At 38.8% G+C, this 19,473-nt stretch overlaps 1 protein-coding gene across 1 annotated transcript in view; it reads left to right on the top strand.

Moving 5' to 3' along the window:
• The first annotated feature begins 1,619 nt into the window (after positions 1-1,619).
• The window catches only part of LOC144470033 (uncharacterized), a 53,764-nt gene continuing 35,910 nt past the window's right edge, over positions 1,620-19,473 (top strand). The window contains exons 1-2 of the mRNA XM_078180813.1: positions 1,620-1,794; positions 4,743-5,128. Of these exons, the coding sequence (XP_078036939.1) occupies positions 1,620-1,794; positions 4,743-5,128 (561 nt within the window). The remainder of the gene's footprint in view (positions 1,795-4,742; positions 5,129-19,473) is intronic.

Genomic DNA, 19,473 nt, shown 5'->3' with positions numbered 1-19,473 from the left:
GTACGTTGCGCGGGTTTGTTGTTGGTGAGGTGGCAAGATGCGTCACATCCGCGAGACGTGCTGTGTGTACGGATGCCGATTATAATCGACGTCCGCGAGACTCGTGTGACTCGCGATACCCAAAATCGGTCCGGTATGTACCCATGCTCCTAAAATTTGTTAGTATTTGTAAATTTCTGAATACCCACGATATACTCATTTTTATGTTTTATAACTCTTAAAAAAGTATACATACAAGACAATCCCAAAGTGTCATTGGAAGACGTAAGTGCGAACATCGAAGACTACCGATGTGCAATCTGCACACTGGGCGGCGAAAGGGTTAAATTTATTTTTTAAACTGGAATAAAGAAATTGAAGCCAATGTACTGTCCACCGCTATAATAATGAATCCCCTTCACTTTTCTCTGAGCTGTGAACGATACATTTGTTGCTCCGAAATGCTAAATTTTATTGTATTGTAATTTTGTTGTATCTGTGATAAATATTAATTGTAATTATTTATATATTTTTTTATTTATGTGTGTATATATGTCCATTTTATTTATTTATTTATTTATTCGTATGTTATCATTTCTTCTTTGTTTTATTATATTATCTATTTATATATTCTATTTATAATTTATTTGTCTTGCGTGCGCTATATATGTAAACACCACTGGGCAATATTTGTAAGCCCGGGAGAACATGATTTGGTAAAATAACATAATTAACTTATTAACTTAAAATACATATTTAATACCGAGCATAGTGTTTATGTGAATAAGGAATTTAACATACTCATTTCATAGTACCTATATTCTGTTCATTTTCATTTATTTAACAAGGAGTATACCTTTATCTATTATGATTTTCTTGATATGTTAATTTTGTATACATATTTGTATAATAATTACAAAAGTCTGTGCAAGTAGTAGTTGCAACTGGATTATTAATAACATCTGCGAAAAACATGTTTAATATATAATTTAATTTTTAGAAACACTTTAATCATGTCTGAACCACGAGTTCATGCGGTTCTTGAGTCTTGACGAGGCTGAAACGATTAGAAACTAAATTATACCTCGGTCATTTGCCTTCATTCAATTTTTACAGTAATCACCAATGCAATTTACAAGTTATATCTGTATTATTTCCATCTATAGAGGCCAACCAAATGAATTTAATTTCAAAAAGTATATATTTAATTGAAAATAATAAGAAAGACCTGTAAAGGGATAAGTTTCATTTAAAAAAAGATAAGTGTTGTCTGCAATAGTATGATGAATTTGGAATGCAAAGCCAGTAAATTTTTTTCATATAAATCGATACTCCGAATCATTTTACATAAAAAATTATTGCGTTCATTGGATCATAGACGAAACAATTTACTATATATGTCAACTTACCTACAAGCGTCTTTTTACATTTTTCTTACAACATAATGCGCAACTTGATTGAGCACGTCAGACTTGTGCATCAAATCGTTGAAAAGTAACGTTATCCTAACGAAAATCTCATCAGGCTCGAGTTAGGAAAAGATATATCGCAGAACTCTTTACACACGCGAAGAACTCTCTTCAATCTTCCAGAGTATAAGCAGCTTAAAACAAGAAGAAGTAAGCAGTCTCTGCAAGAAGATGGCGTCGGGTTGTCGGAGACGTTCTTGGAATCCGTCGCTGTCGAAACAGAGTTGGCCCGGAGAGGATCCGATGTCTATAAAGGCGGACAAGAAGCTGAGCAACGTGCTCGCACCAAGGATGCAGCAGGCGAGAAAGCCGCGTTCCTATTTGGAGCATTACCGCCGGCAATTCAGTTAGTCCCAAACGAGATGACGTTCCTTCTTCTTGGCTGGTGACCGCCGCGACGCGACGCGAGGCTCCGCGGCATTGAAGTTCCAAGAAAGGGGGTGTGGGGCGCGTTTATGCGGAGACGCTCGAAACGGTACCGGAACGACGCAATTTTCTCCGAGGACGTTTACTTTGGTCGTGATTAGATGTCGTTTCCACGCCGGTGATATATATACCCTACATGACGGCGGCGCGGGGCAAGAGGATCGAAACGCACGCCAACCCCCATAGGACAGCCCTTTTTGTTTGCTTCCTACCCCGACTCGCTTGTTTGCTGACGCTGCGCTATTCTGCTTTATTGTTATTTGGACGCGTTGAATCTTTCTGTAATTTGAAACTGACCCGCGTCTCCTGGCCTGCTTCGACAAGAAACGAATTCCTTCCGCAACGACGACCATTTTTAAAACGCTGGACGCGAAAGGACAGGAGGGCTCGAAAATTACTATCGAGTTCGCAGGGTGCGATGCCGTTGGGATTTCAGGAGCTGCTTGGACTCGCTGTAGTCCGTAGTGGAACCATTCTCTGTGGGGTGACCAATTTATTGTTTTAGTTTGTTATTTCTTAATTTAAGCCAGAAAGCAACTCAAAGGCGTCACATTTGGTCACCCCACAGTAATCAGCTCTACGGTTTTATACGGGATATTAACAATCTCTAATTAATCCCTTACATTATTCTAGGAATTTTTTATTACTTTGGTAATTATGTAGAACATGATCCATTTTCCAGCTTTTTATACAATATAAATAGATTGTACAGTTTGACATTGCAAACAACTCTTTCGTTTACAAGTAACGTCGTCTTTTTCAGTCTCCGTGCCACACCCTCTACAAATGGTTGATCCAGTACTTAATCGATAAAGTTTAAAAAATTAAAAAAGAAAGTAAAGTCAATTGTGTTTGATGTGTTCTTGCAACTATTGGGTTGGCAACTAAGTAATTGCGAATTTTAAATAAGAAGAAACATTCAATATTTTTGCTTACAAATATAACTTTATTCAATTAGATATTGTCGGTTTTGGTCAATGACTTTTGTCGTCTTTCTTTTCTTTTAACCCTTTCGCTTCGGCTGTCCAGTCCGCCGAAGTACTTGTTGCTGTTTATACGTTTTCCTGAGTCTTAAATAACTATTTTGCCGAATAAAACAATCTTTGTTACAATATGAGTATAATTCACATCTTTGATATGAAAACATTTATAACTTATAATTATAACTTTTACTATATTATTATAACTTTTATAACTTACCCACGAGTCATATTGGGCACGCCGCTTATAAGCGGCACTCGTACCCATAGGTCATATTGTACGACTTCCAACAAGAATAATAACAACAACGACTACGTAACGACTTCAACGATTACGTAACGACTTCCAACAACTACAACAACACTAACGACTTTGCAATGTGACGGTTGTCCTTCGACTGAGACAATCTTTTCCGTTCGTTCTTCCACCCTTACCAGTCTTGTTCACATTATCCTAATATTCTCTCTCTCTCTCTATCTCTCTCTCTTGCATTTATTCTCTTGCCTCACTCGCTATCTCATTCTCTCTCTTTCTTTCTTTATTCCCCTATCACTCACTCACACTCTATCTTTCGACCACGCAGAACTTTAAGGAACCTAAGCAGTAGACACAGGTTACCTGAAGTTGCCCGAACACTCTGTCCCCATCTGTCCCATTCATTAACATATTATTGCACTCAACCATTTTGCCTTTCATACCCGAAAAAAATCCTACACTGGTTCAAACACTTTTGGCGAGTGATCGCAGATGTACGAAGTTTTGCATTATCATGTTCGATAACATAACGCATCGCTCAATTTGCCGAGTTGTTGAACGTACACGTTCGAATTAATCTCAGCTTTGAGTGTCATCCGAACTGTTTCACCTTGCATCGCCCACGATCTTTCCCGATTAACGTTGTTATAAACTATCCACTTTTCGACGCCAGCAATTAGTCGTTTCAGATATGGATGAGTTTCGTTGCGTTTCAGAAGCAAATCGCAAATGCCAATGTGTTCAATGAAATTAATTTCCTTAAGCTGATGCATAAATCTATAAATCGAGTTTCTTAACATAGCCAAGCTGTTTTAATCTATTTTTAATACATGTATGCGATAAATTGAGCTTTTCTGCAATCTCGCGTATTGTGTTATGATGATCTGAATGGATAATAGTCTTGATTATGAGCCTCGTCGACTTCAACTGGATGGATCGTGACACATTTTTTAGTGAAAAATCACCAGAACGAAATTTTGCAAACCAATTTTAACACTGCCTTTCTTTCAAGGATTCATTCCCATACACGTCAAATAATCTCTTGTGTGCTTGCGATGCATTGTTGCCGCTTCCGAAATAATACAATAAAATATGTCTGAAATGCACGTCTTGTTCTTCCATTTTTAAACTGGGATAAAAACGAAACTAAATAACGAATTGATAAAATTCGTTTACTATATTAAAAGTGGAAGTCTAAAAAACAAAACAAAAAACAATATAGGTTACGAGTTTTAAACACGTTGACAGAACAAAAGCATATGCTAACACAATCTATTGACAAAATCCGCAATCATTTAATTACCAACCCAATATTAAAGACATACACAGAGCATCGCGTGACCATTGTATCGTAAACAGCGTGACAATCAACGTGTTAAAATTTCCTATGAAGCTTTAAGGAGCTCGGATCGTCAGTTAAGGATTCTCGAAACGTTTCGCAAAGGTTAACTCGATACCGGGTCCCTACGTATCGATTTCCTGCGAAACCAATCGTGCGATCTCTAGGCAAAGTCCCTCGGCAGCGTGTGATCGTGAGAACTAATTTGAAAGAGATTCGAAATTCGGAATCCGCACGGAAAAACGGTAACGTCCCACGGTAACGTCGCATCTTCTGTTTCTTGTTGGTCGCAGGTGAACCGCAGTACAATACTCGGTCCCCGGAGGGTTCCACCCTGTCGGTTTTTGGAGACAGCCAGCAGGAGGAGCTCACTGACGAGGATACGTGTTTACCAAGCACCTCGAGGGACGATTGCAGCGAGCTGAGTTTTTACCGGCGTCTAATCGATGGATTCACCGATTGCACGGTCGCAACTGCTCCATCTTCCGGAACCTTACATCAACACGTGTCAGAAGACACGAACGGCTCCCGTAGCCAGGCAACGAGCAAAGCAGATCCGATCAGCAATAAATCGAAGAGCCTCGGCTACAAACCGTACACCATCGAGGAGTACCAGACCTTGCCGATACCAAACCTGGATCGATCTCTTGGGCCCGATAAAGTGGAAATGCAAGCGAAGGTGGGATTTCGCCTTCTTCCTTTTCTTTCGTTTACTCGCGATTCCTGGTATCTGGGTATACGTATTTAACGGATTAGCTGGCACTAGATTTTAGGTATGGGCAGAACAGTGGTTATGTGAACTGTTGCATATAGATTTTCGATAAGTCGTTGTACGTTTGCACCGTGACTTCGTTTACAATTACAGTCGGTGTAGAATGTATTCGTACACATCTCTTGAAACATAATAACTTTTCTTTGTAATTGGAATAAGTGGTTTAAACCTTTCTGCGTGTTAGAGGAATTACCTTATTAGGCAATGACTAAAAAATTGTATTCTACAGAGATGTACTCTACAAAGATAATTTCATAATGAAAATTTAATGAATTAATTTCTAGATCTTTGTAACTTATGTACAGATTAAAAATTTCATTGCATTCGGTTGACGTTGTTCACGAATTTCAACCAGAAACAGGAAATTTTTGCCACCTTCAATGGCTGTAGCTTGATTACGATAGTAAAGTCGGTTGCTGTGAAATAATCGAGTGGTATGTTTTTGTTTCTTTGAATAAGACATATTATTTATTCTTTCACTTCATTTATTTTCGAATGCAAAAAAAGGGCGCTGCCCCGCTACGCCGTTCACACACTCTGACGCATACAACTAACCGCAGTTCACTCGCCACATATATTTAATTAGTACAAAAGTAAAAAAAATTGAGCAACTGATTTCAATAAAATTTTTATCATCTATATAAGTTACAGCGAATACTTTTTACACCGACTGCACATTGAATAGCGCTTCTTCGTCCTTAATAATTTTCCTAATAGAATAAGAAAATTTGTGTTTCTTGCATGTCTTCGTTCATTCTCGTTGTTTTTGAAGGATAAGGACTGGGATAAATAAGTATAAACTGAATCAACTGTCACTAGTTTATTACAAACAGACTTAATAAGATAGTCACTGGCTGATATCCCCGATGGATAGAATTTGGATCCGGATACGTGAGCTTGTAAATATTACTTGTTTCGTTTCTCACTCGAGACTGGTATACCCAGCTATGTCTCGGAAACTTTTCGACTCTCGTCGTTTACTGCTTGCCTGGACTATTTCCCTTTTTTGGGGGTGATTTTTCTCCTGCGAATTACTCCTAAAGAGCACCAGGAGTGAAGGGCTTTAGAGAGCACTGTTTACAGCATCCTTCGGTTTATTACTTAATTGTTTAAGGGACGCAGTATCTAACACTTGTTCTTAGATTTTGATAATGACAGGATCTTTTGTTTCGATTTAGAGGGATTAAATAAAATTTATACATAGTAGAGTATACATATATGAATTCTTCGTTAGGAATTTAATACTTTCGTCTAAGAAATATACCGTAACAAAAAAATCATACATCTTTTCTAAACTTATGCTAATCTGACAAAAAAAACCAGTTGGAATAAAAGTTAATGCGCTCTTTGAGGCAAACAAATAGCAATAATAAAGATTTCGACAAATTTTTCATTCCTTAAAAAACGAAGGTCACTATGCCTTTTTTAAATGGCGTCATATATTCTTGACGGTATACCGTTATAGCTGACAGAGAGACGAATTCAACGATTTAGCATACAATGACTTTCGAATGGCCTTTAGCTTAGAAACTCGTAGTAACAACGCCTTATTGCTCATGGCAATAGCAAAGCCTTATACTGTTTTGTAGGAGACACAAGGTGAGAAATTATTAGGGCTGCTTCTTTGGCAAAGATCTTTATTCGACTGCCTCTTTCTCTTCGCAAAAGCGCCTCCTTCCCTCGACGAACCATCTCATCTCCCAAACAGAGACCTCTTATCTCCGAGTCATAAACAGTACGCCGCCTGACCGGCGATCATCTCAGAGATCGCTTACAGTTTAAAATAACAATGTTATTTAATTTTTTTAAAATACACACTGCTTCAATTTACTTCAATAAACGTCCAACTTGCAAGCCATCTGCTGCAACACAAAGTTCTGCTCTTCTTATTACATAAAATTGAAATTTCTTGAATCTATGGAATTTCATGTACAGTTACTCGATTTAATATTCGGACACCATGGTACGTGCGTCATTATTTCTTTATATATTTATTCAAAATAGCTCTACCGAATTTTCTGATCTGATATAGTTTAAGGTACATATCCTAGTTCACAAATATGTAAAATCATTTATTTTATTTTTCGTTCTTATATGCATAATGCATTATAAACGGTATTAGGCCCCACTTTAATGTCGCAATAATATTCGGACATATAATATGACATAAGATTCTTTCCTCTGTATACCAATACATTTGAATAAAATTACAATAATTTTAATATTTTGTTGGATGTCCGTTTTGCTTCATAACATGCTTTAAACGTGTCGGCATGTTTGAAACGACTTTAGTTAAATAACTTTGAGTGACTCGTCCCCACTCTTCTGTCAAGCGTAACTTAAGCTCTTCTTTCGTCCTTATTGAGGTTTTTCGAATATTTCGATCTAACAAGTCCCATAAATTCTCTATGAGGTTTAGGTCTGGTGACTGTGGGAGAGGTCGGAACACCTTCGGACAATTGTACAATTAAAATTCTTGGACAATACTCGATTTGTGTTTGGGATCATTGTTCTGATAAAATTTGAAAGTGTTTTCTATGCCCATATTCGTTGCACTTTTTATTAAATTTTGCTTTAATATATCTAAGTACTTGTTCTTATCTAAAATTTCATCAATGAAAATTAACTCTCCTACTCCGGCGGTCGAAATACAACCCCATACCATCAGACTTCCACCACCGTGTTTCATCGTCGGTTTTATATTATTTATTTGGAATTGTTTATTTAGTTTACGCCACACTAATTTTCGATTGCTGGTATTAGAGACATAAAAATGATTCTCATCCGCAAAGATCAGATCATTCCACCATGATTGTGTTTTAGAAATAAATTCCTTAGCGAATGTTAAACGTCTCTTGCGAATTATTCCATTTGTATATGGCTTTCTCCTAGCTAATTTATCATTATAGTCTGCTTCTTTTAAGGCATTACAAACTGTATCCACGTGTACTTTCTTCCTAGTTTCTTCATACAATTCTGCAGTAAAAATAAGAAGACTCAAACCCGGATTAAGTTTAATTTTCCGAATAATTGACCGCTTTTCACGAGCATCAAGACGACGCGGTCGTCTTTTTTGAGCGATAGATTCAATGTGATCTTCATCTTTATACTGTCTTGTAATGTCCGCGACGGTACCCTTATTTAAGTTTAATAATTTTCCAATTTCTCAATATAATTGCCCTTTTTCTCGGTGATATATTACAAGCTGTCGGATGTCAAATGAGGTATTTTTATTTTTTCTACCTATTTTCACAAATTCGTATAGAAACGATGAAATGTCTCAGGACACTGATTCATAGAAATCAACTGAGCTGCGACAAGCACTTGATGATTACTAACAAGCAAACGAAGAGTCTATATATTGACCTTCTAAAGCGAATAAGAAGTAAGATGTATCCCGGTGTCCGAATATTATTTCGACATTAAAATGGGGCCTAATTCCGTTTATAATTTATTATGTATATAGTAACGAAAAATAAAATAAATGATTTTACGTATTTGTGAACTAGGATATGTGTTCCGTCCTACAACGGAACTTTGCCTTTCAGTTACTTTATTTCTTTTCAAATTCAGGTTTTGTCAATTCATACGGTTATTACCTTAGTGTCCTTTTTATATCGCGTAATTACAGTAAGAAATCTCATTTGCGCTAAATCGCTTTATTAATATAGCCGATCATAAAGCGATTTCTTCCAAATTAGTTTTACAGTTTATGGTAGGGTCGCCAGATGGGCCGCGCCGGCCACTCGCTCGGGTTTCGTCCGGTGCTACGTCACTAGCTTGGGTTTTCCCGTCTTACGTCACAGCGAAGTCAGGGCCCTCTGACTTCCTTCTCCATCTCACCGATAGCCAATCCGCGTTTGAGCGTTCTTTCCGAAAAAGCATAAAAAGGACAGAAAACTTGCAATCTTGATCATTACATTTTTCGCAAGTACATTTTCCAACATTCTTCAGTATTCCGATCACCGCTTGCATAATGACAATTGATCTCACAACATAATACCGACACATACTCAGTAAACTCGTGTATCAACTGCAATTATTCTGCAGACAATCACTAATAACCAAATGACGAAAATTCATCATTTATATATACAGGGTGCGGCACCTAAAACAGGTCACCTGAATAAATCGCTTGCTTTTAAAGATAGAAAAAAAAGGATCAGACCAAACTTACTTGATATCGAGGGGCTTGTAATCTGATGTCATTAATTTTTTTATAGGTGCAGACGTCAAGGAGATATGGAGGTCAACTCTGTTTTTTTAAATGGAACGATATGGTTTTTTTATTTACATTATGATAGTGTATTTCAAGACGAATGCAATGACCTATTATGAAGGTCATTCAAGGTCACGCAAGGTCAACTGCAATAGAAAATAAAATGTCTCAAAGCACTCTTCGAACACTACGACGATTTACATGTAACATGTTATGTGCATATTCACTGCTACTTCAAGTGTTCAAAATGTCGACCTTGAACACTGAGACATAATCTAAAACGTTGCAATACTGATGATACTGCCTGACAAATTTCAGTTGCATCTACTACAGAGCAAGCTCTTTTTATACGTTCTTGCATATCAACTGTGGTAGTTGGTTTTTCACGGTACACTTGTTCCTTCAATTTTCCCCACAAATAAAAATCTAGCGGTGTCAGGTCTGGGGAAAGTGCTGGCCATTTATTACTTCCTGATCGACCAATCCAACGACCTTCAAATGTCCTGTTCAGTAATTCTGTAAGATTTCGTGCTGAATGAGCAGGACATCCGTCTTGTTGGAACCACATGGACTGTCGCATGTCCAGTGAAATGTCCTCTAACAATTCCGACAAAACGTCTTTTAAAATTCTCTCGTATTTGTGACTATTTTGCGTGCCATCAATGAAATATGGACCAATTATTTTATTACGAAAAAGGCTGCACCAGACGTTTACAGACTCTGCTTGTCCACCTGTCGTAGCCATCGTGGATTATCTACTGACCAGTAATGCATGTTGTGTCAGTTAACTTGTCCGTGGTTTCTAAATGTGGCCTCATCCGTAAACAAAATTTTATTCAAGAACATTTGATCGTCTTGCAGTTTTCGCAGGCCCCACTCGCAAAACTGTAAACGTTTTTGAAAATCATTTTCACTTAATTGTTGATGTAGTGAAATGTGGAATGGGTGAAATTTGTTAACTTTAAGTATTCGTAAAATACTTCGTTGACTGATGCCACTCTCGCGTTCAAGTTACCTCGTACCAACATGTGGATTTTGTATTACACTTGCTAAAATGTTTATCGTGTTTCCATCATCAGTTGGCTTTTTTGGCTCGAATGCGTTTTTGCTTATCCACGTTTCCAGTTTCTCGAAACTTTTTTATAATGTTTGCAAAGACAGAAAGTGAAGGACTATTACGATCGGTAAATCTTTCACCATGCACGCGTACCGCTTTCCTCATAATTCTATGACATTCGCTGTTGCGCGGTGCGTTACAGCGTCGATCGTAATTGATGACGATTGAATAACGCGCCTACCTCGCGATAAATTAATATGTTGAGGATAGATTTGAGGGTGAACTGAGATGGAACAAGGTGCCGTATTTAAACAAGGTTTAATAATAAAGAGATGAACAACTTATCACAAACTATAACAACTATGTACAAAATGTCGGTTGTCGGACTAGATGAGAAGTTACCGAGTGCAAAGTGGAAAGTGATGTAGGTACGCTTCTCATCCTCCGATTACGCCTTCGTATGTAAATGGCGTGGGTGGAGTTGGTATTTCATTGGCTACTTAAATTATGTTAAAACCAATGAATATTACAAAGATGGCCAAGAAGAGGGGACAGCAGAAATCTGGGAGTTCCCAGATTTTCATTGTCCTTAGCGTCGTTGTCGCTGGCCGTACTCCTGCTCATGGCCACATCTGGTATCGGTTGTCGAAGGCCCGAAAGCTTCGACGCGGTATTATAAAGAATCTACCTGGGGGTCGTTGTAAACTTAATTGCGTAGGCCGCTCGCGACGCGACATTCGCCATAAATAATAACCATTTCCACTTTCTCTGGTATCGTGTAACGCATTCTTGAAAATTGAACACTCAGATTGAATATTTCGAAGCCGTACTCTAGTCGGTATTCAGACTACTAATAACATTTCTGGATACAGGTAAGCATACAATGTGATGGTATGTTTATTTATGTTCTGCGACCCTTACCAATACTTAGAAGAGCAGTATGCCAAATATCAGAGAAGACACAAAAGTATTTGAAGAGCGCTTTGAGACATTTTATTTGCTATTGCAATTGACCTTGCGTGACCTTGAATGACCTTTATAATAGGTCATTGTATTCGTCTTGAAATACACTATCAGAATGTAAATAAAAAACCATATCGTTCCATTTAAAAAAACAGAGTTGAATTTCATATCGCCTTGACGTCTCCACCTATAAAAAAATTAATGACATCAGATTACGAGCCCCTCGATATCAAGTAAGTTTGGTCTGATCCTTTTTTTTCTATGTTCAAAAGCAAGCGATTTATTCAGGTGACCTGTTTTAGGTGCCGCACCCTGTATAAATGGAATAGATTTATAATCTACAAATAAAAATATCGAGTGCACGTTATAATGAACCTCTTGTTGAGTCCTGGGCATAGGGCCCCAAGGACGATCTTCAAACAATGAAGACAAATTATAGTTTATGATGCTAGTAATGGTAAAATGCTATTTTTGAGGAACCGAACCATCAAGTAATTTTAATATTTCGCGCGACGCATGGTAATCGGTTTACAATCTCTTGTTCTCGGTCTCAATAGCGAACGCTGGCATCATAAAACTCGGGGATTTCCAAAGGGGCTCCGCGGACAGAGGCCTGAAGGCCCAAGGCAGGCTCGCGACCGTTCCGCGAGCAGCTATTTTTACGCTTCATTCAGACCTGGAGGAAATCCCTGTCAAACGTTGCGAAACCAACCCCTACCACAGAGTTTCTTCTGATCCCCACTTTAGATTTGTTACCACTTCCACCAAATTCCTCCTGCGACCGAGCTGTCGTAAAAGCTCGTACGACATCAAAATATTAAAATCATTTAGACTATACATTTAGACTAATTATATTAAAATAATTAATGCGTTCCCTGTAAAAATAATTAATTTGATTTTCAATCAGCTTATGATTGGTATGCAAGATTGCATTGAAACATTTATCCTTGTTGTACATATTAGATGAATATGTATTAGCTATCATTAGTGGCATTTACTAAGCCTAGATAAAGAATTAAGAGATCTAGATAAGATACTTTCTTGACCTATACGAATGTAAAATAACTTCGATACTTTCCCTCAATAATTTCTTTCTCAATTTTCGTGCCAGATAAAAAGTTTTCCATAATTGTGCAAATTTATCGCATGAAAAGTATGTTCTTCGGCATTTTTCAAAACTTTCACGGTCCTTTAACAGTATTTCGTATCATAAAATATTATAAATATCGATATTGACGTAATCAGGTATCTCTCTTGTATCCATCAAGACAAATTAGACCTTCCTAACGTTATTAGTTTTTGTATCGTCGAAACCTCTCCAACATGGAGAAATTTCGTATTTCAAAATCCCTTGGGATGTGAGGATGGTAGGGACAAAATTAATAAATAATTAATATAAAATTGAGCCGAAATGAATTGATTAATTTATTGGTTCATTGGGGAAAAAACCTTGCGGCATAAAAAAACTCCAAAAAAAGAAACAAATAAAGGTTTACAAAAATCTTTACATTACGCGATGAAGGTGTGAGCATTGTTACACTGTTTATGTTTCGTATGTTGTATTGATTGTTTTCAGTGTGTGTTGATATATGATTGACGGATCTCGTGGTCCGTTGTGATTGACTCCGAGGGAATCGTATGTGTGTATTGTTATCGTTGTTGGATTCCGGGTTGGTAGAAGGAACGCAACACGTTTTATACAAAAACTTAGAGTTTATTTATCTATTAACGGTGTAAGTGCGACTCGTGCTCGCGATCGTCTGGTATGGCTTCCAGAAAAAGGTCTGGTCTTTTCGAAAAATGCGGGTATATATATGTAGGGTGTTTTGGATGCGTTGTGGAAGAGAGGGTGGATGATGTGGAGGACGATACGGCGGGCCGAGGTTCAGGAAAGTGACGCGCAGGAGCTGGCGGGTTTAACCCTTTCGGTACGAGCAGTCTGTCCGCCATGACACTTTCGCTGTACGAGGCCCCGCGCCGAAAATTGCCGCCGCACATGACGAGTCCTCCTTTATAAGAAAATATTTCCTAAGCGTTAAAGAAAAACTGTGCTTAATAAAACGACATTTTTGAACAAAAGTGTTGCTTGTAACTTAAGAGATATTCAGAGGTACTTATATAAAATATTAAGATTTATTTATATAAAATTCTGTTATTTATACCGGTCATCGCACGTGCGCCGGATATATTCGGCGCTCGCCCAGAGCGGTCGTCGCGCGGACGCCGGATATATCCGGCGATCGTCCACAGCGGTCGTCGCGTGGACACCGGATATATCCGGCACTCGTACCGAAAGGGTTAAGAGTCACTTTGGATTGATGCGTAATTTGTTATGCTGTTCTTACTGACTAATCGGGATGATTTGGCGTTAGAAATAGACGAGTTCGTCTATCTAACAGATAGACGGGCGGGTATCTAACAGATAGACGGGCGGGTATCTAACATCGTGTTTGACGGGTTTCGTGGTCCGTTGTGATTGACTCCGAAGGAATCGTATGTGTGTGGATGTATGTGTTGCAATACATATGCACAAATGATGCGACTCGATATAATATTATTCACACTACACTACACTAATAACCGCGATACGATTCACTATACGATGGGTTTCGCTCAACCTTGTCCGGAGAAAATCTCGTGTGTGACTCGACTGAATGACCGTCTTGCACTGTGTCGAACTGTGTTCTGTTTTTTCCCGTGCAAAGAACCGGGAATTTATTACTGACTTCCTTCGTTTTCTTTTCTGAAGGACTAGGATAAATCCGGCACCGAAAAGTCAGTTAAGAAGGGGTCCTGTGGTGACCGCGTCCTGGGTCTAACTGTATTCTCAGGACCTCCGCTTCGAATACTTGACGTGGTAAACAAAAAAGACAATCTTCGGCGCGGACAGATTTACGTTCGCAGCCGAACAGTTTTCGCGTAATATCTAATTTTTGTTAAAAATTGGACGTCGTTACGATGATTCATATTTTTCAAGAACTGAGAATAATAAAACAATTTGATGTTTGGGAACCGGCGCTCAAGGATCGCTGATTAAATATTAAAAAATCTAAGAAAAGGTTAATTAATATTATTTTAATATTAAGTTTGTACTTTCCTAAACACAATTCGAGTTACATTTCCAGTTAAATTGTGTTTACGAAGGCACAAACTTAATATTAAAGTAAGGCATCCTTTGATGTCCAACAAATTCTAACTTCTAAATTGATCGATTTTATTAAGTTACATTTCTAGTTAATCAAATCGATCAATTTTCACCTCCTACCTTGTAGGGGGCAGAAGAGAGGCATACATTGGACAGATCATCCATAATTGAGTGCTCTAATAATTAATCATGTTTTATATTGTAGAGCCCAGTCGTGCGCACAAGAGAAAGTTTCTTCTTCGTGCAAACAACGAACGTAATTTACGACTCTCGTTCGACGAAGCTATTTTTGAGTCGACATTTCCCAGATCTTTGCAACGCATGTTTATTAGAGTCTTTTCCGAAGGTCCTCAATAGCAAACAGAGACCGTCGTAAATTAAGGGATTATCGGAAGTGTACTTGGGCCGGACGCGCATCGACATTCGTGCACGTGGGTCCGGCGCGGGTGGCCTGAAGAAAAGTACCACGTTCGCAGGGTAAAACGCATCCCCTCCGGTCACCTCGCCGCTCCGAAAACAAGCACGCCAAGGGCGTAAGGAGTAGGAGGTGATACGGAAAAACGAACAGCACTGATTGGAAAATACCCAGCGCGCGGGTTAGCCAATCAGGGTTGTTTCGGAATTTTACCAGAGCAAGCGCGAAGTTATAGTTTTTAAGAAAGAGACTCGATTGCGACGCGTCTAGGGATTAACGTCGCGAAAGAGCTCCTCGATTACCATGCCAAGTCCGATAGACAGTGAAAGTTCGAAGAGTTTTGTATATATGTATATATATATATTAGTAAAAACGAATAACTTCACATCGTGCACGATTAATTCACCTATCTACCCACAATATAGTTTTCCAAGTACTCGTTAAACTTCAGTCAGATTGGGCGGAAGAATTAGTTTGGTGTGCAAATATGTGTTAATCATGTTTCTTCTCACACTTTTATTTATTACTAGTACTGAGATAAACACTTTTAATATCCTCAAGTTAGGACGAACATCGCGTGTAACAAATAACGTTGTCTTTTATAAGATGAATACCACCGTTTGTTACCGCAATTTTAATCATTTTGTATCGACAGTAGAGACTCGACACTTGCTTTAGTATGCATAAAACATGCATTGCGTTTTTGATGATTCGGAGCGAGTGCGCGACTATTTGGTTTAAAGTCGAGTTACCAGAAGTTCGAACAGAAACGTCTCGCAATCTTGTTTCCTTGTCCCACCGGAAGTTACCCTGCCTGTGCTGAGAAAGCGAAGAAACTTCGCTTCCGTCGATCCATCACAGTTTACAATTTCACGGAAGACCTAAAGCGAGTTGGCTTGTCGCCGCCTCCCGAACTTCAATCTAATAAACATGCAGCCGTTTCCTCGCAGCTACCTTATCATTTCTTACTTACTATTGCGCGGAGCCACCTGGACAATTTTTCGATCGTTCACTTTCCAAAGAACCATTTTCTTCTTATCTTTTATATCGTAATAAATTAAAACTGTGCTTTGATTTCGTTCACATTATTTTCTATATTTTTTAACTCCAACGCTTTTTACGATATTTGAGTTACCGAGGCGGGCGGGTTATGTCTTATAAATTAAAGAGATGACACCGTTCCTCCCCTTCAAAACCTTAAACACTAAAACTATCAAGCAGTAAACACGACTAATTGTATATCGTACCATAACGATTAGATTTAATTTGTTCAAACTTGATACGAATTTTGTCATAATATACTGTCAGTCACGAAAGTTTTCGTACAAACCCTAAAATGATTTTTATAAAGAAAATAAACAACAATTTTGTATAATATTGTATTCTGTTACGAGCCGAGGGCCACTGCACACGTGGCCGGAGGTAAATGAGTTTGCGCGGAAATTTGGGAGGAATTCGTGGACTGGCCGATGCCTATTTCGTCACCGGGTCGCCACCTTGTAGGATGTGTTTCACGGACTTGCCGTTGCCTATTTCATCAATGGGTCGCCACCTGGGGGATAGGTTTTGTTCACGGACTGGTCGTTGCCTATTTCATCAACGGGTCGCCACCTAGATAGGAGGTTGGTTTCGTGGACTGGCCGTTGCCTATTTCATCAACGGGTCGCCACCTAGATAGGAGGTTGGTTTCGTGGACTGGCCGTTGCCTATTTCATCACCGGGTCGCCACCTGATTGGGTAATGGGGTTTTGGATTGACTCTAATTTTGCCTCGTAACTTCAAAAGAAATATTAGTAGATACACCTCGAGCGGTAAAGGTGTATCTTTGTGAGATCGTTACCAACAACTGACTCGAACTGGGAGATGAAATGAAATAAACTTGTACACTGAATTGAAAGTAAAACTAATATAATCTTACAACTTCAGTCTATTACAAGTGCGTAAGTGTAGTGTAAGATTCGCGATGGTCCTAAGACACGCTCCCTGGTTTTCGCACCAAGTCGGCGGGGGTTAACTATTGCTCGAAGGAGAACTCGACTCGATCTTGCTACGTCTCGCGTCGCGATTTGACTTGAAACTGCCCGCTGAGAAGAAAAATCTCAGCCCTTTTATACGCAGTTGAACTGGAAAATTCGGTAGTGGGGACTGGGCCTACGTGGCCCAGATCACACCGCGGATGATACCGAGAATCGGAGACGTGTGGTCCTTATTGAACGCGCGCTTATACGGCGAATTAGATATTCTATTTCTAAATGAAAGGACTGCGTTCACCGCCGACGTTATCTAGCGTATGCCTTCAAGAAGGAAAGAAAAAACGTCGGGAAAAAATCTCCGTACGTAACAATTCATTTAATAATATGTACAATATTATTAATTAAACTACATAAAAATGTATTGTTTTTTTAAGAATAGTTTGTACAATCAAGACAAAACGCAATATGTATGTCACAGAAGTGTTCGTACACTAAAATATAAAGGTAGTAGATCTCTTAAATTTAGTAAATTTTTAAAACATAAGACGTGGGATTCTCCGATAGTGTTTTATTGACGTCGAAATGCGTGAAATAATTCTTAAGTTGTATACGCAGAAGAAATCTCCACGTGAAATTGCTGATATTGTGGACAGAAAACATTCTACTGTTCAATATAAAATTAAAAAATTCAGTTGTTCTCGGACAGTCAAACCGATCGGACGTGTTTATATCCGCTCGCGTGTGCCGTCGTTCTATTGTTTCTATTGTTCTTGTGCCGCGGTATGGTGCGCTCACCACTACAATAGAAAGTTCTAAGTGTGTGACCTGTCCATAACCTCCTCAAAATGGAACCAAATCTCTCACCGATAAATAATCTATCGAACATTTCATCCACTCATTCAGCAAAATCTTACGCCTCAGTCACTACTAACAATCCATTCCCTACTAAAGTACAAGCCATCATTATTGATGCTTTAGATGGCTTAACACTGACAGATTATGCACAAGCTGTAGCAAAAATCACTGGAGCCAGCGCTATTCGTTTTGTCTCTCGCATAGCCAACGATAGAATTTGTATCTACCTGGACAGCAAAATTACAGCAAAACGCCTCATTTCCAATTACAAGACATTAACGATCAACAACACAACAATCTCAGTCCGGCCTTTAATAAACCTGTCGCAAAGAATAATACTATCTAATGTCTCTCCCACAATACCCCACAGTTTTATCGAACAATTCCTAACTGACCATAATATCAGACTGACATCTAAACTTTCGTTCCTTCGAGCTGGAATCCAAGAGACTGGTTTCACTCATATAATGAGCTTCAGGAGACAAATCTATGTCAATCCAGACGATGTCACAAAAATACCCGATTCGTTCCTAATGACCCATGAAGACACACCATACAGAATATTTGTATCTACCGACAAAGTCAGCTGTTTCATTTGCAAGCAAGAAGGCCATATTGCAATACAATGCAATAATACAGCACAACCGCCAGTACCAAATACAACCAACGTTAACCAACCATCAGATCAACCAACAAACGCGTCAAATTCTCAGAAACCCAAAAATAACCCAACCGGAATTCCAACTAAACCAAGGAACAGTGAAAATAACGAAACCCTCGACACCAAGGCCACTGAATCCATGGATTTCTCCATTACAACCACCTTCGAACCAAATAAAACTGAAACCTTCACCCCCACAAAAAGACACTCCTCGGAGACTCAGGTAGATAACGAACCTAAACCTGTATCTACAAGTCTCAATACCGAAGACGTCAACCCGATTTTGTACTCGATCATACCAACCAACCCGAAGAAAAAACCGAAGCGCACACAATCACTGGCTAGAATTATAGAAGGAATGGAAAATATCCTTAGTCCAGCCAAAATGATCCTAGAAGATCCCACCAATAACTTCCCACTCACCTTCATTTAACTGAAAAGTTTTTTGGAGACCTCGATCGGTAACGACAACTCAAATGACATCGCCGTTGAGTACACTTCTGACATAAAAGCCTTAATCTTTATGCTTAAAGCAGTCCACCCCATACTACAAGATGCGAGCATGAAAAATAGACTCCACCGTCTAATAAAAAGGTTAGAACCCGACCCCTCAACTCCTGTGGCCATACAATCTATCCTTTCCAACAAAATCCAGAAACAGTAAACTTAACCCCCCATCCACCATGTCTCTGCAAATCATACAATGGAACCTAAACGGTTTCTATAGCCGACATGAATACCTTCAATTACTAATTAACGAAAACCAACCACATGTAATATGCCTACAGGAAACAAACTTCAAACACCAAAACTCAGGCAAAATTAAAAACTACAAACCCTTCTTCAAAAACCGCATTACCAACCATGCAAGCGGGGGAGTAGCAACCTTCGTCAGTAATAACATTCACAGCGAAGAAGTTAAAATCACAACCAACATTGAGGCAATTGTCACGAAAATTGTATG

Source organism: Augochlora pura, chromosome 5 (assembly GCF_028453695.1).
Source record: "Augochlora pura isolate Apur16 chromosome 5, APUR_v2.2.1, whole genome shotgun sequence".
NCBI lineage: Eukaryota > Metazoa > Arthropoda > Insecta > Hymenoptera > Halictidae > Augochlora > Augochlora pura.
The sequence above is the reverse complement of the archived record's forward strand: the minus strand, read 5'-3'. Positions and strand labels throughout refer to the sequence as shown.